Here is a 22,173-nt window from a genome sequence, read left to right on the forward strand (position 1 = left end):
TTCTGCTGTGGTATGTTGTTTAAGGGCAGTGTCGGACTGGGGCATGTATGGCCCACCGGGGGGATGCAGTGGTAGGGGCTATGTTAAGGGTGTGGACAGTATGCAGAGGGTGTGTGGCCTGCTACCTCATTGGTTTGACTAACCACTAGAGAGTGCAACGTCTGGGCCCCTTCATAAATATATACAGTAAATTCATCTGCTGCATGCATGATAATGTACCAGATTAATAACAGATTAACAACAGCAATGCACTGTAGAAAATACACCATAGTCCAGTATAAGGTAACACATGTATAATGTATAATTCAAGTGCACAGTCTGGAACCTGATCCTTAGAGTAGGAGGTGTGGCCCCCCAGGCAGTAGGGCCCACCAGTGTTTTCCCCTGTACCCCTATGAGCCAGTCCAAGCCTGGTTACGGGTGACTATACCAAATCGACTGGCAGGATTGCATTGGTTCACTAGATACAGTACCACCTACATATTATTGTTTATTGAGTCATTATTTAGATTCTATTCATTGTACATTGTTCCCCCCAAAGAGCTGGATTGTGTTCTGTACAGTGCATAGGGCAGTGGTTCCCAAACTTTCTTGAATCCCAGTGTCCTAAAGTATAAGCATTTGTTTCACAGCACCCATAGGATTAAAGTATTTTATTGATAAATTAGGAAAAACAAAATTAAATTAAGTAAATTGTGCCTACCTGTCATCCTTAGGGTCAGTTATGTGGTGGTGTACAGATGTGCTTCTGATTGTCCACATGCGTTATGTTTGACAGCCTCTTGCACTGGTTTTGCCTATCACTTTGATCATAAATTATTTGATTTGGTCCCAGACCACCGACCCAAGCCACCCCTGCAAGAGCTTTGTTGCACCCCAAGGTGCCTAGGCACAGAGTTTGGAAACCACTGGTCTATGGTCTTCCTTATAATTTAAATAAATGCTTCGCCCCAAGACAATTCTGATTTTTCTTGTGAGCTTCTGATCCTTCCCCAGCAGCCTAGACTTATGGTAAACCAGATCAGAACTCGCAGAGGTGCAATTTTATCAACATTTCTGGCCCGACAAGAGTTTTTTTCATTAATACTGTAACCCCAAAGAATCATACTGCAATCAATAAGACATTTTACTTATTAGGGTACTAATGCCGAAATGCTAAATAGGCAGCAAAAAGTGAAAAAAAATAGATCTATTTATTGTTGCCTCTGCAGATGAGTGGGTAGTATTAGGTAAGTTCATACCTATGACTAGACTGATGCCATTATCAGCAATTTCTCAGAACATATTTTTTTACTGACAAACTCCCAAGAATGTTAATTTGGGTGTTTCACGTGTTACCAGGGGGACATCTCACTTGTTGTAGTGTCATAATAACGAAAGAATATTGTTATTTTGCAGCTTAGTGTTCTGGGGATAACACAACATATTCATTCTCAGATCATTACAGTAGAGTTGGTAGAAATCCCACCTTATTTGCACTCATCTTTATAAGTAGTTGGTTAAATGTATAAGCATACTGTGAATCTAGGTATTTTAGTTGCTCTTTTATTTATTTATTTTTTATTATACTTTTGTTGAACTCCCCACTAAATCTGACATTTATACAAATTACATGGAACACAACTTAAACACTTGCAAATAATTTCTCTCACCTTGCATTTTTTCAACTGTGTTTTGACTGTTTCAGCTTCGGAGGCTATAATACTTTGTGCTTTTAGCCAGTTTTCAGCTGTAATTACTGTCTGTTCCAATTGTTGTAACTTGGAGTAAAAGGCATTGATGTTATTTTGATATTCCAGCCAAGACAGTCTCTCGCCCAATAACTGACAGAAGTCTGTCCACCGGCTGTTCAAATGCTGAGAGGACTGTGTGATGCTGTCTGCATTAAGGCCATCTGTGAATAAAAAAACATAAATCATATAATTAAAAACAATTAGCAGACGACTTGAAAGTTATTTTATGGGTACAAAAAAAGTATTTATATTTGTAGTCAGCAACTGCTTACTGTAGATATGAAAACAAGTGACAGAAGTAATATCACTACTGTACAGATTCCAAGGTTTGGACAGATGGGATGTGAAGGTAAACACAGTAAAAGCTATGGCTGTGTATGAAGGTAAATTACATTTATCCTGATGACTATAATCAGCTTTAGGCATAGGTTGTTAATCACATAATAAATAGTATCAATGGGCAATACTGTCTATCCATTGGATAGCAATAAAGCACCATCAACATAACTGTAACATACATGTTTCTAATACTCTTGATGTCCAAACTTTTGCTAAAAATACCCTCTGTTGTCTGCTGCCCATGTATTCAACTAGAACCAAGGGTGTAGCTACCATAGGTATGGGGACTGCAGTTTATATGGGGCCCAGAGCAGATTGGGGTCCATCTTCCTGTCAAAGTTACATGTGTTATATACATTTTTCACCATTTAGTGGTACATATGGGCCCTTACGAATGTTTGCCTTGGGGCCTACAATATATCTAGTTACACCCCTGGACCTGTTTATTGTAATTTGGTATAAAATGAACTAAAGGACATTATAGTGTTGTATAATATGATGTCCGGCACTGTAATGTGGCACAATATGAATTGGGGGCACTATAGTGTGGTATAATATGAACTGGGGGTACTGTAATGTAGCATAATATGAACTGGGGACACTGTATTTCATAATGTGAATTACTTGGTTCATAAAATAAACTATGGCCCTACTAGGGGGCATAATACTAACTAAGGCACTACTATGGTTAAAAAAATGAACTAGGGCAGTATTATGGACAAATGTGATTGTTTTCTAAATATACACTGTGATTATTACTACAATCTAAGACCTGGAGTGGCGCCGTTTTTATTTGCTTTTATATATATATATATATATATATACACACAGTTGTGCTCATAAGTTTACATACCCTAGCAGAATTTGTGATTTTCTGGCCATTTGTCAGAGAATACGAATGATAACTCACAAACTTTTCTTTCACTCATGGTTAGTGGTTGGGTGATGCCATTTATTGTCAAACTGTGTTTACTCTTTTTAAATCATAATGACAACAGAAACTACCCAAATGACACTGATCAAAAGTTTACATACCCTGGAGATTTTGGCCTGATAACATGCATACAAGTTGACACAAACGGGTCTGAATGGCTACTAAAGGTAACCATCCTCACCTGTGATCTGTTTGATTGTAATCAGTGTGTGTGTATAAAAGGTCAGTGAGTTTCTGGACTCCTGAATGACCCTTGCATCTTTCATCCAGTGCTGCACTGACATGTCTGGATTCTGAGTCATGGGGAAAGCAAAATAATTATCAAAGGATCTGCGGGAAAAGGTAATTGAACTGTATAAAACAGGAAATGGATATAAAAAGATATCCAAGCAATTGAGAATGCCAATCAGCAGTGTTCAAACTCTAATTAAGAAGCAGAAAATGAGGGATTCTGTGGAAACCAAATCACGGTCGGGTAGACCAACAAAAATTTCAGCCACAACTGCCAGGAAAATTGTTCGGGATGCAAAGAAAAATCCACAAATAACTTCAGCTGAAATACAGGACTCTCTGAAAAAAAGTGGTGTGGTTGTTTCAAGATGCACAATAAGGAGGCATTTGAAGAAAAATGGGCTGCATGGTCGAGTCGCCAGAAGAAAGTCATTACTACGCAAATGCCACAAAGCATCCTGCTTACAATACTCCAAACAGCACAGAGACAAGCCTCAAAACTTCTGGAACAAAGTCATTTAGAGTGATGAGACCAAAATTTAATTTTTTGGCCACAACCATAAATGTTACATTTGGAGAGGAGTCAACAAGGCCTATGATGAAAGGTACACCATTCCTACTGTGAAATATGGAGGTGGATCGCTGATGTTTTGGGGATGTGTGAGCTACAAAGACACTGGAAACTTGGTCAAAATTGATGGCAAGATGAATGCAGCATGTTATCAGAAAATACTGGCGTAAAATTTGTACTCATCAGCCCAGAAGCTGCACATGGGACGTACTTGAACGTTCCAACAGGACAATGATCCAAAACTCAAGGCCAAGTCGACCTGTCATTGGCTACAGCAGAATAAAGTGAAGGTTCTGGAGTGACTATCTCAGTCTCCTGACCTCAATATCATTGAGCCACTCTGGGGAGATCTCAAATGTGCAGTTCTTGCAAGACAGCCCAAGAATTTACAGGAACTGGAGGCTTTTTGCCAAGAAGAATGGGCAGCTTTACCATCTGAGAAAATAAAGATCCTCATCCACAACTACCACAAAAGACTTCAAGTGGTCATTGATGTTAGAGGGGGCAATACACGGTATTAAGAACTGGGGTATGTAAACTTTTGATCAGGGTAATTTGGGTAGTTTCTGTTGTCATTATGATTTAAAAAGAGTAAACACAGTTGTTTGACAATAAATGGCTTCACCCAACCACTAACGATGAGTGAAAGAAAAGTTTGTGAGTTATCAATCATATTCTCTGACAAATGGCCAGAAAATCACAAATTCTGCTAGGGTATGTAAACTTATGAGCACAAGATGATGTGGCAGATACAGTCTGTTGAATGGGACATTGGGCGGAAGTGAGGAACGGGGGCATCGGCGGCTCAGGGTGCTATTTATGTGGGTAAGTTTGTCTATGTTTTTGTCTATGTTTTTGTTTATCTTGGTGGTTCTGAGGACGGGGCTTGTTGCCCCGAAACGTCAACCATTTGAAATAAACTTTTTTCACCTTTTCTGCCTCTGAGTGCCGTCATTTGCTGGACTTTTATATATATTATATATATATATATATATATACACATATATATATATTGTTTACATTATTTCTTGTTTTTTTCACATGCTGGCTTATATTGCATATACACACATATGTAATTTTATACTTTATATTTATTATACATACACACAGTGGTGTTGCAGTAGCTCTTGCAGACCCCACGGTGGCTTGGAGCAGCAGGGTAGCATGTGGGTGCTTGGAGTCTGTAGGGTCTATTGATATGCCACTACCTGGACCTGCAGATACTTGTTTGTGGTCCCATTGTGCCTGTCCCCATTGAAAATGTCCCTCCCAAAATGGCCGATGCTTCAGAGGAGACAGTTATTATGGATGCTAGAGGAAGTGGCAGCCATTTTGGAAGGGACATTATCAATGGGCGCAACAGGACTGCAGACCTGTGGCAGTGGCTGGAGGGGGGATCCACTAACAATTAGCAGAACCCCTGACAATTAGCAGGTACCATGGTGGGGCTGCAACTTTTTGGGTGGGGTGTGAACTTAATTTATAGTTACACTACTGCATATACAATAGAAGTACATAAAGCTAAATCAGGGCCATTTATGCCTATTTGATTGGCCCATGCAAGCCTTGGTTGGAACCCACCTGTTACCTTTTAACAATGATTTGTTTGCAAGCCAAATTCTACTACTTGCAAAATGACATTACAATCCATAGTTCCACTAGTATTGGTAAAATCCCATATTACAGTATTCCCTGTAAATGGTACAGTAAGTAAACAGAGACAATGAACAGTGGAAAAATATCAAGGATGTTAGGCAACAAATGATTAAGGGGGCTGATTAAGATTGAGACTTGGTAAGAGTCCTGAATTTTTTTGATTGGCTGATAAAAAGGAAATATGTTGCTTGGTCATTTATTATAAGGTTTTTCTATTGGTTAGTGTGGGCCTATAGGATTTTAGTAGGTGAAGCCCAATAGGGGATTATATATAGCGGATACTCGGTGTAGCCTCCATCTTGTTCACTTTGCAAGACCGACCATTTTGCAGAAAAATCTGACATTTTACAAACTCAGCTCCCATAACATCCTGGCCATAATGTTATTGTGATATGAGACCTGGCCCCAAAGAGCATGCTTCTTGCTTGCTTGCTATTATTCACTATACACGATACAGTGACAAAGGTTATTTTATTATAAATAACATAATTTACAACAAAATAAATACTTATGGGAAAATGATCAAAATATCAGACTCCAGTTTCATTCATAATTAGCTCAATATGTTTCTATGCATGAGGTGTTTTATGTTTCCCTGTGACCTGCACACTTTGGAAACTCTCTATTTTGCAGGTGTGTGCTGCACTGGTAGAAAATTGCTGTTTTCAGTGTTATTTTGTAAACAACTTGTTCTGACAACAGTTGGTATCCCAGTCAGGTGTGAAAGCATGAAATCTACCAAGGCACATCAAACAATAAGTGGATATAATAAATTGATAATCCAATTACATTATGCATTCATTGTTGTTGCTGAAATATAAATTGATAAGCATATTGTTCCCACGGGAGATGGGTCATTACCTAAAGTGCATCCATTCATTTTACAGCTTTGTGTACTCAGTATAAGACTGCATAATGTATTAGGTGTAAGTGTCCCTTTATCATGCCTTCCACACCAGTACATTAGAACTGTCACTTTAACAGGATAAACCTGTCAAGATCACTCGCTATTAACGCAACTGGAGAAGAATTGTCACAATTTGTACTTTGATAGTCAAAAAATTATGCCATTAATGACACCTAAAAGGAAAACATAACTACCACAAATGTTTGGAATATTTGATTATTCCTTGCTCAATACACATTACTTTTAAAAGCCACTCGTTTAAAAAGCTAATTCAATATTCATGTAGGGAAGATATTCACATATTTTGCTCTAAAATATGCATTCACACTAAATGAATATGTGTTGCAAAGATGTGCTGTATTTATTTCAGTTGTAAAATCCGATTTTAATAATGTTATGCTTTATGTAAGCGAGAAAAGTACAAAATAAAGAATGTGATAAACTGTAGGTACTGTATAAGTAGATGGCATACTCTATTTGATTAATGGCCAATATTCATAAACTCACTGGAATACATTACTAATGTAAGAAAAACTGAATGAGCATTGAAAGCAGTCACATGATTGTAATGTACAGGTAGCTGTGACAGTAATACCCCTTTCACACTGAAAATCCAGGTCCGACTCGGTATTTTGAACCTGGGACCGACCCGGGTCAGACACGGGTCAGACCCTTTCACACTACACTTTCAACACAGGTTATTGCAGAGTTGGCTCCTTTTAACTCAACCCGGGTCAGCAATTAAAACGCCATGGATGTCATTTTAAATTGACTTTTTTTGGCTCAGAAAGATGAGGCGTCAGAAGAGGACAAAAGGAGAGGGAAGGGACAGCTCACAGCATTGCAGGAATCATTGCTGACACAGCTATGTTTTTATACACAATTGCATCTTTAACTTACCTCCCAACTGTCCCGATTTTGTGGGATAGTCCCATTTTTTTGGGAACTGTCCCACCACCGGGCTGCAGTGTCCCGTGGTGGGGGTAGTTGGGAGGCTCCTGTCACTGCTGCTCTGCTTAGCAGAGCAGCGGTGAATAGATGCTGCGTGCATGCACAGGTGACAGAGGGAGAGGGGGCATGCCAGCAGCTCAGAGAGCGCTGGGCATGCCCCCTCAGTGATGGTACAAAGGGGTGTGACTCACAATTGAGGCTCTGCCACGAGGCCACGCCCCTTTCATATACATCACATACCCTTTTTTGGGCACACTTACCGCACGGCAAGTTCCCTTTTTGTACTTTTAATAAGTTGGGAGGTATGCAGTAAGCTGCCTAGCAATTTCTCCCTCACTCCTAATTCTAATTAGCTCTAATTGTTAATGCTCTCTGTTCTCTCCTGTGTAGCAGGACTCAGGCTGTTGACATCATCAAGGCACACAAAGAACAGCCAATCAGCACATTTACATGAATGCAGGGTTGAATAACCCGGTTTGGCACTTTAGAGTGCACATTGACCTGGGTCCAACCCGTATTTAACACTGCTTTTATATACCGTGTTGAAATGTAGGGTTACTCGACCCGGGATATTCAAAAGCAGGGCCGTCTTTTCGTATGGGCTCAATGGGCTCTTGCCCAAGGGCCCCAAGAGAATAAGGGCCCTAGGCTGATAGCTGAGGGTCTCCTCTTTCCAGGGGTACCAGATTTTTGAAAATAGGTCCTGGGGAACCGGAGATATCCGACTTGAAAGCAGTGGTCCCCATCCAAGCCTATTAATTGCTATTCCCAGCCAGGTATCTCGGGTTCTGTCTGACTTAGAGCATTTATGAGGGTAGACTCCAAAAGCTGGGACTCTCCTCTTTTGGTGGACACTGGCAGCTTGTCTCTACTATGCCCAGAACCAGAGATATCAGCCTTCCAGCAGCTGGTCCCTGCTCCAGCTCCACACTCCTGGTATGCAGTTTTAGATTTTCGTTGGTGAATTGTTCTGGCTCCTGAACTCTGATCCCCAAGTCCCCAGAACCTTCTGAAAGGTGGGACTCTCTAGTTTTTTATCCCAAAGCTAAGAAATATATTTTCAGGAACTTGAGATATCTGCAGTCAAGCAAGCTGCCCTCCCACCGGAAAATGATAAATATTAAGCCCACTCCACTAGCCACCCCTCCCCTATGTATTAAATACCCCCTACCACCCTGGAAGTCATGTACCAGGGCTTCTTCATTCAGCCCAATGCCCCCTTCTACAGTTTAGCCTCATCTGTGCAGTAAAGAAGTAATTAGCAGAAATTACTGCTCCAGGTCCTACATGCTGAGCGGAAGAAAGAACAGCCCTACCACCCGCGAGACTTCAATGCTGCCGCTGATAGCACCCCCACCCCTACCGCTGGAGGATGGGTAGCGGGCCCAGTGCCCAGGGGCCTACACTGCTGTTAAGACAGCCCTGTTCAAAAGTGGTGCTTTTAGCCTGCACCTCGACCCAGGTCGAGCCAACTCAACCGGTAATATCCCGGAAATATATATGTGGTGTGAAAGGAGTATAACTAGCACCTTGAATATTGTACGTTGTACAGATGCTAAAGCCGTCTATCTCACTTAATAGAAACTTTATTTTTGCACTTATTTTTTACCAATTAATAAACAATCTCATTTATTTTGCAAATTTTGTGTATTAGTGTTTATGAATATTTATACCTGAAAATACAGTATTAGTATGTATTTATAAATAATAGTTACCAAATATGTGTGTGTTCAATACCTAATATATTTATCATGGTGTTAATAAGTGCATTAATGGAATACATAAAGATGCTAATACTGTAGTTGACTAAATGGAAATGCAAAATAAATGAACGCCAACAAAACTAACAATATATTCCAATTGAAAAAAAAAGATGGACTCACACAGAAGTCATCATCTTGGTACATGCACTAGATTAAGTGCCACTGTCTGGAATATTGTGGACAAAGAATTAGAATAGAAGTAGTGAGGAATTAGGCAAATAAAACATCAAAATGATTATACAGGCGTGCTAGTATTTTGGACTTGTCTCATCGCTCACACTCTTTTTCCCTGCTTTTTCCTGTCTCCCTCTCTTATTCTGTTCCCCTTTCACTCCTACTTTCTTGACGTTCCTTGCTTTCCTTACTCCTATCCCTGTCTCTCACTGTCTTCCCCTCTCCCCATCTCCCTCTCCCTAGTCTTCATTCCCCTTCTTTTAGCTGTCTCTCTTTTTTTACTCCGCCCCTTTTGCTTTCTCCATCCACCCCCTACAGATCATCCTGCAGTAGTTACACAGGTGCTGAGTCAGAAGTAAAGTGACGACTGCTTATACTAACGCAAGTATCTGTAGGGCTAATGTGAGGAACGGTGTGGTTTCAAGTGGGAACAGATCTGCCCACTGATTTCCTGTCCACAGCCATAGTTAGTATTGGCACTTATACCAGCCTCATGCAATGAACAGAAGATCCATCTGAAACAGGTGTCCCTTAATTGTATGCACATGCCCATGATGCTTCCACAACACTCCCACAAAACAATTATGTGCGATCGAATTGTTGCCACCCAATTCTCACCCAATAGCAAGATTTCTGGCAGCCTAACTCCAATGCTCCCCTGAGTGCCTTAACCTATCGGTCTTCTGACTGTTGGGATCCCAACGGCCGGTATGTTGACTGCATCCCATGATAAGCTAGTGTTACAAACAGCAATTTTACCACCCAAGTGCGTATATATTTTTTTTTAAAGAAATCCACAAAGCATCTCATATGAGGGACCTTACATTTTATAGTTGAGTTACTGATCAAATTGGAAATACTGTTATAATAGAATGCAAAATTCATATACAGTATTAATAATATGTCATTTTGTAAGACTACTACATATAGATTAACCAAACTAACTTTCATCAATTACCATTCAACATCTGTTCCATCAGAGTCTGGGCATTCCTATTGGCCTCCTGCAGCTTTCTGTTCTTCTCTGGCTTCTCTCTGTCTATGGCCTAAGGAAGAAAATAATGTTATGTTACTTCATAAAATAATCTTACATATTTAAAAGTTTTTCCATTTTTAGACAACTGCTCTTTGTGACCTTGTGCTTTCAGGTAGTTAATAGGTATATACTGACTAGAGGTCAGATTATATAGAGTAGACTGTATGGATTATACTGTACATTGGCTGTCAACATCAGGTAATAATTAGTTCCCAGAAAGGTAAAGAAGGCACTAATGTTCTCTTTAATACTGACAAAGTGTGTGATCAAAAACATTCTTCTTTGTCAATTTTTGCAAAAATATAAATTGCTGTAAAACCACACTGATCTTTCAAAGTCAAACAGGCCATTTATTTCAATGTAGGTATACAATTAATATACAGATGTAGCAATGCTCATCTTTGCTGCAAAACAGATTTCTGCATGGCGAGCCGGACTTTGACTATAAGCAGCCGGCATTTGCTCCTTTATTTCCTAATGGAATTAAAGGAGCTATTAAGGAGCTAATGGAGTGATTTCCGGCTGCCAATAGTCAAAGCTCGGCGTACTATGCAGAAAGCCATCTTGCAGCATGCTGCATCGCAGCAAAGATGAACATGGCTACATCTGTAGGCTTTTTTCTTTTTTGATATAACACTGAATAAACTTCTTTAGAGTTTTAGAAGTATCCCCTTTAAAGAATACATTAACATTTAATTACCTATAATTACATAAGGTAATGATGATGCTCACACAGCATGTAAGTATACTGAAGTGTTAGGCTGCATTCTGTAGTGAAAATACACATCTTATACTGTAGCTGGTATTTTTAGATGCTTCAGAAATTAGCATTAGGGTTCATTTTGTTAGAAAATGAAATTGTAGTGGACTGCTTCTAAGAGCATCATGTAGGAAACTGCATTATTGACCCTATTTTGATCTCTGTATAAGCTTCTTATTTCTTCTGCAGCTATTTTTTCGATGGTCTTGGTTAAGCATACACATACAGTAGTAGACTTAGTAGCACATATTTGCTAGTTTGGACATATGTCTTGCTATCTTCCACACTTGATCCTCCTCAGGTCCACTTTGACTTAAGGGGGCATCTGTTTTTAGTGCCAGGTCAGCACTATGGTTAGCACTTCTGATGGACTGCAGGCCAATCACAGGCTCCCAGGAGCTTCAAGCGTCTACGGTTGACATGGGTCATGGGTGGGAGGCTGTACAGTATCCACTTCTGTTGGACTGCAGGCCAATCACAGGCTCCTTAGTGCTTCAAGCATCTGGGGTTGACATTGGTCATGGGTGGGAGGCTATACAGTATCCACTTCTGTCTGATTGCAGGCCATTCACAGGCTCCCTAGTGCTTCAAGCATCTGGGGTTGACATGTGTGGGAGCTTACAGTATGCTGACCATATTTTACAGTGGGAATTATAGTTAGAGCTTATGAGTGTTTGTGTGCACAGACACACAGTTTAGAGGAAGCAGTGGCAGGTCATAATGAATAAAGACAATACATCTAAAAATATTTTGTGCAATTGAATGCTTATCGCAAAGTATAGTAAATATATGAATAAAATAATCAAAAAAATAGCTTACTTTAACTTTCTTTGTGAGGTCTGTGAGGTCTCCTTCTTTCCTAAATACTGCAAATTCAGGGTTTTGCAGAACAGCTTCAGAGCGTGTCATCCAGCTATGCAGTTCTGTTAAATCAACATCAAATCTACAGAAAGCACAACAACATCATTTGTAGTCCAGCAACAATTTATGAGCAGTTGTGTTTTTATCAGAAAAGTTTAAACAGCTATTATGAAAGAAAACTATTTGAAGAAAAACAAATTTGTTGCTATAGCATGTTTGACTAAATAGCACGCAAATCATCAATGTATCCTTTTATGGATGTTGACTGCATCAACGTACCGAATGCCACTACCTAACTTATAAAGCATGTTTGTGATAGGAAATCAATACTGTGGAGGTGATTTCCAAGAATGATATATACAGTATTTTCTCACGGATGAAAATATTTTCCAGGGACCTTTTTGCTACAGTATATTGTAGGCAAATCTGTAATCACATAGGGGGTCATTCCGACCCGGTCGCTCGCTGCAGTTTCTCGCAGCGCAGTGATCGGGTCGGAACTGCGCATACACCGACTCTGCAGTGCGCCGGCACATGCCAGCCGTCGTTGCCTAGCGTTCACCTCTGAGGCAGAGATGGTCACTGGGCAGGAGGGGGCTGGACGGCAGCATTAAGCCGTCATTTAGGGGGCACGGTCTGGCCAACGCAGGTGTAGCCGGACCGTTGGGGGGGCGGGCCACAGCGGCTGTGGGTCGGGGAGCGAAGAGTAGCTCCCGGCCAGCACGCTAAAGCTGCGCTGGTCGGGAGTTACTCTTGAAGTGCAAAGGCATCGCTTCTGTGCGATGCCTTCACACTTCTGTGGGGGGTGGGGCGGCACTGACATGCGGGGCGGACTAGCCCTGTGCTGGGCGATTTAGCACAGCTTGGCGATTTAGCACAGCTACGATCAACTCGGAATGACCCCCATTGTTCTGTATATTGAACACACTAGACTATAGGAACAACGTACAGTGGATGACCTACTCAACAGAACATGATACAGAATTGTGTTTTAACAGAACATAATCATAATACATTTGTGTTGTATTTAATATACAGACTTTAAATGCATTTCAGCTTTTACAGTTAACAGAGGACAGATACAGTACCAAAAGCTGTATCCAGTTGATTGAGCAAGACAGGTACTACTCAGTAATTTTTCAATATTTGAAATTAGAGACATTATCAGGGTAACTGAGATTAAAGAGACGTCAGGTGTATAAGGAACTGGACTACACATAATTATGCTCTCAGTGACTCAGGGCAGTTTTGTTTAGACTATTTAAATGGTCCAACAAAAGTGGGAAACACCGGAATCGTGATATCTCAGCAAAATAGAGAAGCAATATTGTCTATCTAAGTAGATAGATTAGATAAGGGGGGAATAGGAAAGGAAAGGATGAACAGGGCAGGCAAAACACGAGGCAGTACATGTGAAATGTCCAATGCATGAATTCTCAGTGATATGTTTTTATTTGTAATTAGCATAACAGGATGTAGTTATGTGACCAGCGGTCAGAAGACCCCCGGTCACAATACCGACCCCTCAAAATCCTGACAGTCTGCATGCCGACTAACAGGGACTTTTCCCACTCGTGGGTGGCCTCAACACCCATGGAGTAGTATAACTTGTAATAGTCTCATATTTATCCCTGTTCAGACAGAATTTGTAATTGCATGATGTGAAGATATCAGGTTCCAAATCACTCAAGCTTGGTGGTAGATGAAAAACCAACCATGGTTTGTTGACAGAATAGGTTATAACACAGGTCAGCACACTTCTGTAATCCAATTCTACACGACGATTCACTCTTGGAACTCCTGACAGAACATTACTTCTTAGTCACCTGCAACATTCTACCCTTACCCCAGCTCACACTCTCTCTGTCCCTCAGTCGAGGTCACTCCCCTTGTTCCACCCCCCCATCTATGCCTCACACAAGCAGGTCAGTGAGGGTGTCACAGAGGAGTGGAGACGAGGTGTCTTGGTTCCTGCACACAATGGGGTGTACATGATCAGATTATCTGCAGGCCCATACATAACCTGTTTACTGTTTAACCTACTCATCTTACTCCCATCTGATTGTGCAGCTAGGGTACTTAAATTACAATGGATTGACTTAACTATATTAAACAACTCTGGTATCTTCCAAATATAGCAGAAAAACATAACTGTACACTGTAACGATAACATCATACAATATAATACAATATTGCCTAGTATATAGCCAAATACAGATCAGCAACTAGTGTAGTCCAAGGGATTGGACCAGGGCTAGGGAAGTAATTGTGTGTCTTTTACCACTGTGTGACACAATGCACCGGCTGTGTAGTTACATATGATATGGTGTTGATTTATGTTTTTTATGCTCCGCATGATAAGAAATTCTTTTATTGCCATGATAAGAAATTATTTTACTTTAATCAAAAGTCTCATGTTGTGACACCACCTCCTATAAGAGCCTGGTCCAAAAGAGACTATAGTGAAATGATAGCATTCATTATCACTTTACTTCTGGGTTCAGTCCAGACATATTCACTGCACATGTACACAAGAAAAAGAGAGAGAAAAGTTCAGGTGAGTAGCATGATGCATAGAGGGGAGGAATTAGCAGATCTGTATCCGGCACTGCTCTATTTTGTAGGCATTCATCTTCTAGAACCTAATTAGACCATGACCGTTCATGCAGATAGCCCCAACACCTTAAACATAAAAGCAGCCTAAAAAGGGCAGGGAGTTAGGAAACTATTCTGTGCACAAAGCCCTTATGTATATACTGTATAATTTCATTTTCAAACAGCTTTGGAAATATGTTGGCAAATTTTCAATCATATATATGTTAGCCCATAATTAGCAGTTGGTAACATTAGAGGAGTTTCACTCAAAAAAAAAAACAACAACCAACAATATAGATTGTATTATTTATTACCTTATTATATAATATTTGTTTTATACATTGTACAGCACTTTCCAGAGATTATTTAGGGTCCCATTCCCTGTCCCAGTTGGGTTTACAATCCATATTCCCTATTGTATGGACAGATATAACATTTGCAGAGAGAGTTAGATTTGGGTGGGTTATATTGTTTCTGTGCAGGTTAAATACTGGCTGCTATTTTTTTACACTGCAATTTAGATTTCAGTTTGAACACACCCCACCCAAATCTAACTCTCTCTGCACGTTATATATGCCCCCCCCCCTGCAGTGCACATGGGAGGTAATTCAGACCTGCTCGCTGGGCAGCTATTTTTTTTACAGCCTTGCGATCAGAAAGTCGCCGCCCACTGGGGGAGCGTATTTTAGCTGTGCAAGTGTGTGGACTCATGTGTTGCAGAGCTGTACAAACTGATTTTGTGCAGTCTCTGCGCAGCCAGGACTTACTTAGCAGCTGTGATCGCTTCAGCCTGTCCAGGACCGGAATTGACGTCAGACACCCTCCCTTTCAATGCTTGGACACACCTTTGTTTTTCCATACATGCCCTAAAACAGTCAGTTGCCACCCACAAATGCCCTCATTTTGTCAGTCACCTTGCTATTGCCCGTGAGATCGCTTTTTTCGCACAATCCCATCACTATGCATCAAACACTGTTGCTGCGGTCCGTTGTGCCTGCGCATTGTGGTGCATACACATGCGGAGTTCGGACCTGATCGCAGACTGTGAGAAAACGCAGCATAGCGATCGGGTCTGAATTACCCCCATGGTTTTGCCAATTAGCTAACAAATTTGCTGCTGCTATCAGATCTTAATTAGGCCCACAATAAAGTTTATTTTTATGTATATAGTTCTAGCCTGCTGCTTAGGTTATTGAATGTACAGCAAAGAGGTATCCAAGCTAGTTTTTTTTATAAAGCTTTTAAAGTAAAATAAATATCTTTCTGAGTAAGAGTCTTCGTTCTGGAATGGTAAGGTGGTCTAGGCTAGAGAAGTGCTATAAGCCAGAAGAGAAGGTGTTAGGGTAGCCAAATGCCACCCCCAGGAGGGGCAAGGGTCATCTTATTAATATAGTTTACAGGGAGCATAACATATCAAAGAGCTATTGGTCAAAATTAGTAATTGTGAGATCATTTAATGAATCTATGACCAGTGAGAATAATTACAGAGCCTGTGTGAAATTTAAAAGCTGGTTTCCATGTTATTTATATGACCACAGTATCTCCCTAATTGCAGATCTATTTTACCCATGTTTGATATGCGTACCTTAGTAAATGTTGTTGATTGGGTGTAATATTCAATTGTTAGCAATCAACTTCATGAGTGGGAGTTATTGGACCTCAGCCCAGTCAGTCACAAGAGTACTGTAACTGACATAACTAAGGATGTTACAGAGGTCTTAAAATGTCTTTGAACATTTGATTCTGTTTTATTAATGAACCAAACTGAAAACTGTACCTTATTTTCTGCTGTCTCCCGAGCTAACAGAAGATACAATTGTAAGGGGTTAATATTCTTTAATGCAATGTATTTTTTATGTCATATTCTAAAAAAAAATTTAGTAAGCACTGTATTTCTTTTTGTAAACAAAATCTCAAAATGTAATAAGTTTGCTAATGCTTTAATATAATTGTTTCTTTTCTTGAAGATAACAATTGATAGGTTAATTTACCATCTCCATCCTTTGTCTTTCAAAAGCAGTCATCATCAGCAACACCATCATGAATTTGCACAAGGCCTATCCTTGGTTGAGGAGATCCCTGCGAAAGCAGCAGGATCTCTGTATATACTCATGTCTGAATGGACTACAGTTCCATAACTCCTCCCAATGAATACTATAATAATCCTAACTCAATACTCAGTAACACCGAGTGACAAGTGAAGTTGTGACCGAAATCTGTAAGATTTTGAATCTGTAATTACCTTACAGTAAGTTGCATATACAGATGCATTTGCAGTCTGCTGAAATCTCGATATCTGTACACAGGTGGAATTTCGTGCATCTCTCTGAATCATATTAATAAGGCAGGGATATGCATTTTTGGTACAAATGTGCCATATGAAAAAGCATATTTTACACTAGAAATACGGCTTTCATACAGCTCTAAATTACTCCTGTTGAAGCTAAAATTATAAAGTTTCTATATTCCCTACTGATTATGCTTTAACATATATAATTTCTTGCTTGACTTGATTTCTCAGTCTGCTCGCCTCTAGGCAACTCCTCACAGAGTCAAAAGAATATGCATAGCACTAAATAATTATGGAATTTGATTGCCACGTTGTCTGGAATCACGCCATGGAAAATAACAGGTCTTAAGCGAATCAAGTCCTAAGGGGTTGGGGCTGGGAGACCAGCGCTGGGGATCCTGGTGGTCAGCATACTGACTCTGGGATCCCGGCAGCAGAATGCCAGCTGGGGAGGGGTGAGCGCAACAAAGCCCCTTGCACTCGCCACGCAGCAGGCTTGGTGGCTCTCTGTGCTCCCCACATGTTCTATTCCCACTCTATAGGTGTTGTGGACATCCACGTGTGGGAATAGTCCCTGTCAGTCAGCATCCTGACTGTTGTACTGGTAAGCAGGCGGGATCCCGGTGTCGGCATAGTGACCACCGAGATCCCGTCCTAAGTGATGATCTCTATGTTCTTGGACATGTTGGCTTCTCACCGCCAAGAGCCTATCTTTATGACTACTGTTACCTGGTATCAATAATATCTTTATGGACCATGGCCTCATTAATATCTCTCTGAACCATGGCCTCATCAATATCTCTCTGGATGATCAGAAGTAACCCTAGATTCGTGAACCATCTTTGTGTTCATACATTAAATTAGGACATATTGCGACTACAAGGGAACACAGTTATTCGATCTATTTATGGAGTCACTGAAACTTCCCCTTTATTACCTAATTAGCAAATGGCATCCTTCTATGATTATGTACGCATTGTCTGTAAATGATTTGAATAATGACTATGTAAAATTAATCATATACAGTATATACTGTACTTCGCTGAGCCTTAAGCCAGAGAAATCATGAATGACTTATTCCTAGATACATGCCGTATCCCTGTATAAACTACTTTGCTTATCATCACGTGGGACTGAATGAGAATTATTTGGGGTAAATGTAATAGGATGTGAGAATCAAAAAGTGAAAGATTTTGGTTAAATTCTCCTGTTTTTTTAAAGTGGCAATCATTTACATTGCAAAATCATGTTGCTTTTGCCATGTAAATGATTGCCACTTTAAAAAGACAGGAGAATATTACCAATATCTCTCACTTTCTGATTCTCACACCCTATTACATTTCTCCCATTATGTTTAACTTAGTAGAGTCAGGTATTGTTGTTTTTTTACTTAAGTAAGCACACATTATACTTGTTTTCTTTACTGCTCCCAAATGGAATTACAATTGGCATTTATAATGTTCATTTGACCAGTCTGAAAAATCTGATCTTTACTTCCTGTGTAGCCCTTTAACAGTGATTTAATAGTATGTACAGCTCTGTCCAGTTGTCATCTGTGCATGCAGTTAACAGCTACTACTAAGGGGGTCATTCCGAGTTGATCGCAGTGCAGCAAAAAGTTGCTAGCGAGCGATCAGGTTAAATCTCGGCAAAACTGCGCATGCGTATGCACCGCAATGTGCATGCACTGCAATGCGCAAGCGCGTTGTATGGGTACAAAGAGGATCGTGCTGGGTGATGGATTTAACAAAGAATCCATTCGCACAACCGATCGCAAGGTGATTGACAGAAAGAGGGCGTTTGTGGGTGTCAACTGACCGTTTTCTGGGAGTGTTTGGAAAAATGCAGGCGTGTCCAAGCGTTTGCATGGTGGGTGTCTGACGTCAATTCTGTTACCAAAAAGACTGAAGTGATCACAGCGGCTCAGTAAGTCCAGAGCTACTCAGAAACTGCAAAAAACTTTTTTTGTGCCGTCGGCTGCAAAAGCGTTCGCACACTTGCAAAGCTAAAATATACTCCCCCATAGGCGGTGACTATCTGATTGCAGCACAGCAAAAAGTTGCTAGTGAGCGATCAACTCGGAATTGTCCCCTAAGTACAGTATGCACAGAGCAGATTGCAATGACCAACAGAAAAATATATGAAAAAAAAAATAATTCACATTTTTGTAATAGCCACTTGTGATAAATAGCAAAATGCTTGGAGTAGGCTCCTTATTAGAAGTGCAGCTTCTAAATATTTTATTTTTCTATTTTAATTGGTGTACAAAGAAATATTTTTTAACCTGCACATCTGTTATCCACTGAAAAAAATCTCTATTAGTCATGCAGCTTATTTAAAAAGCAGGTTTTACATAAAGAGGAAAATAGAATTAAGGTGGAAAAAAAAAATCACCATTCAAAATTCCGTATCTTCATTACAACAAAGACTTCAAACTAATACAAATAAAGAAATCGAACTTCAGTACTATGCAATAGGTTGAGCCTATGAGAAGGGCAGGATTGCTATGAATGTAAAAGAAGAACAGCTACATCAATAAATGTAGAGCTTCAATTGATTATTCCAAGTCATTATAAACAACCTGAGTGGTTATCTATAGGAAAGTACAAGAACAAAGGACAAGGATTAATGTGCTGTACAGGGAAAGTGATTGTATAAAAAATAAATAAAGATACAGATTAAAAGAACTAATACAATCATTCTCTGCATTTGCTTAAATTTATGACAATCAATACTTGTTTGGGACAGTAAACAGATTTTAGCGATGTGACACTAATTGACTGGTGGGAAACTTTTATGTTCCAGGTATATTATAGTGTTTTTAAAATATGCATATTATAGAGTACACCTATTATGAAACCTCAGAACTCATTTGTTGTAGCATTGTTTGCTCTGATAAAGAAACATTGCTTTACTGCTGAATGCATATATTGGTTTTATAAATGTTATTGTAATTCAAGTTTCTGTTTATAATATCTTGTTGTGTATGCTGTACTACTGGGAAGGGTGACTTTCAGACTCTTCCTGCCATGCTGGTAGAGGACACATCAGGCCACGTGGCTGGGTTCATGAAGTCGCAGGCCACTGCGGCCAGTAATTGGAAAAAGCCACCCCAGCAGAAGCGTGATGTCACTCAAGGGCGCCTCTCCCATAGTTACCACCCCCAGCAGGAGATCACTCACTGGAGTCTGCTATCCATGCAGTGGCAGTGGTGCATGATCACATAGTCACTGAGGTGACTTCTTAGCCTTAAGCATGATATTCGAGCTAGTGTGGTTAAGGTTTACATGTATAACTAGGTGCTTTTGTACCTTTGCTATTGTGTGCTTACTGTGTGATCCCAAACCCCATGAAGGAACCAGGGTGCTTTGTGAGGGGATGCAAACATTTTGCAGCTGTCCGTATCCTGGAGGTCAGGATTCTAATGCCGGAATCCCTATAGATGACAATGTCAACACCCAGAATCCCGGTGCACAGGGATTATTCCCACTCATGGGTGTCCATGACACCCATAGAGTGAAAAATGAACCTGTGGTGAGTGCAGCAAGCCACTGAGCTTGCAGTGTGGTGAGCACAGCATGCCTGCAAGGGGACTCTTAGCGATCTCCCCTCCACTGGCATTCTAGCAGGAAAGATGCCGCTGTCAGGATCTTGACATCCGGCATCCCACCTGCCAGTAAATAGTATGTAATCCCTTGTGAGAGCTACTGTATAACCGCTGCCTTTATAATGGCAGTGAGGGGCAATACTGTAGGTGAGAATAATGCACATATAAACCTCACACACATCATAGCATTCCCTGAGAATACACGATGCAGCCACTACAGTGCTTTTAGGTATGTGGATAGTGAATTCTGTCACTTTTCTCATCTATAATCAATCTGATGAGTTTTTGCAAAGTACAAAAATATTTGGTTACTAAACCGTTTTCGAGAGCGCTGCCTGTCGCAATCATATGCTGCAGCACACGGGGGACTGCATGCCCTCTTACAAAATTAAATCAGCCACAGAGATGAAGCCAACTCTAAGCACATTAATTTCCAAAAATACAGTACAACTAGAAGCGGAACTAGCAGCAGTGCATCCGGTGCATTGTACCAGGGCCCACAGCAGTGAAGGGGCCAACAGCATTACAATGAGTCACACAGACTTATTATACTGTATGCTGCCCATCCACCTGCCTGTCCCTGCTCCATGCTGTGGGCCGCCAGTCCTCCAGTAACGTACAGCAGCTGCTGCTGCCTGCCTAAGTGCGGTCCAGCTGGAGGGGGAGGAGGGATAGCGATCCCATCTCCTCTCTCAATTGCACCCACCCCAGCCTCCTTCCTGAAGCTGTCCTTCTGCCAGTGCTGGGCATCTGATGTCATGATCTTGTGACTGCCTCTGGTGTTAAACCCAATAAGGAGCTGTCATTCCCTGCGCAGCAGTTCTGGGCACAGCAAGGAAAATTGTAATACTACAGTACATATTTGTCATCCACTTGCTGTCACAATCTCCCTGAGCTTACCCTCTCCCTGTCACCCACTGCTGTCACTCATTTCTTAAACCCTCTCCATGGAATCACCCCCTGTCACCCACTGCTGTCATCCTCTCTGTGGCATTATCCTCTCCCTGGTGTCATCTTCTCTCTATCACCCACTGCTGTCACCGTCTCCCTGGTGGCAACCTCTCCCTATAAAACATAGCTGTCACCCTTTCCTTTGTGTCACCCTCTCCCTGTCACCCATTGCAGTCATCAACTGCTGTCACCCTCTCCCTGTCACTTACTGCTGTCACTCTCTCCCTGCCACCCACTACTATCACCCTATCCCTGGCATCACCCTCTCCCTATCCCCCAATGCTGCATTCTCTCTCTGTCACCCACTGCTGTCACTCTATCCCTGGCATTACCCTCTTTCTGTCACCCTCTCCCAGGTGTCACCCACTGCCTCTTCCCATCACCTACTGCCTTTCCCTGTTACCCTATTCCTCTCCCCATTACCCACTGCCTCTCCCTGTCACCCTCTGAAATGTGGTGTATTATAAACTTGGGGTGGGGTGGAGGAGGTGGGCCGAAAGCATATTTTTGCAGCTGGTCCCACCACAAGTTCCGCCACTGAGTACAGTACACCTGATTTGCATGTACAGTAACTTTGAATCAGCCCATTATCTCCAACCCGAATATAATGCCCTGCTGCTCTGTTACTTACCAGTATATATTTGTTATGCGAAAACAAACTGAAATTTATCTGTGATATAAAAGCTAGAAGATAAGTATTACTGATAATACATTTGGTGATTATATTAAATCTAATATATATTTTTATTTTTTATTTTCTTATTATTCTTCATATCAAAACATAAATATGTGGTGATGTCTACTCATCCCATTC

The 22,173-nt window shown here is 40.8% G+C and overlaps 1 protein-coding gene across 11 annotated transcripts in view; it reads right to left on the bottom strand.

Annotated features, from left to right (window-relative positions):
* DMD (dystrophin) overlaps positions 1–22,173 on the bottom strand; it is a 3,641,189-nt gene that overhangs the window by 2,208,935 nt on the left and 1,410,081 nt on the right. For all 11 annotated transcript variants that reach the window (XR_010221499.1, XM_063953479.1, XM_063953476.1 and 8 more), the window contains 3 exons: positions 11,875–11,998; positions 10,218–10,305; positions 1,653–1,894 (listed from right to left, as the gene is read on the bottom strand). Coding sequence is in view for 10 of the 11 variants with exons in the window: in XM_063953479.1 (XP_063809549.1) it covers positions 1,653–1,894; positions 10,218–10,305; positions 11,875–11,998 (454 nt within the window). In the remaining variant the exon portion in view is untranslated. The remainder of the gene's footprint in view (positions 1–1,652; positions 1,895–10,217; positions 10,306–11,874; positions 11,999–22,173) is intronic.

The sequence above is a fragment of the Pseudophryne corroboree genome, chromosome 2 (genome assembly GCF_028390025.1).
Source record: "Pseudophryne corroboree isolate aPseCor3 chromosome 2, aPseCor3.hap2, whole genome shotgun sequence".
NCBI classification, from domain to species: domain Eukaryota; kingdom Metazoa; phylum Chordata; class Amphibia; order Anura; family Myobatrachidae; genus Pseudophryne; species Pseudophryne corroboree.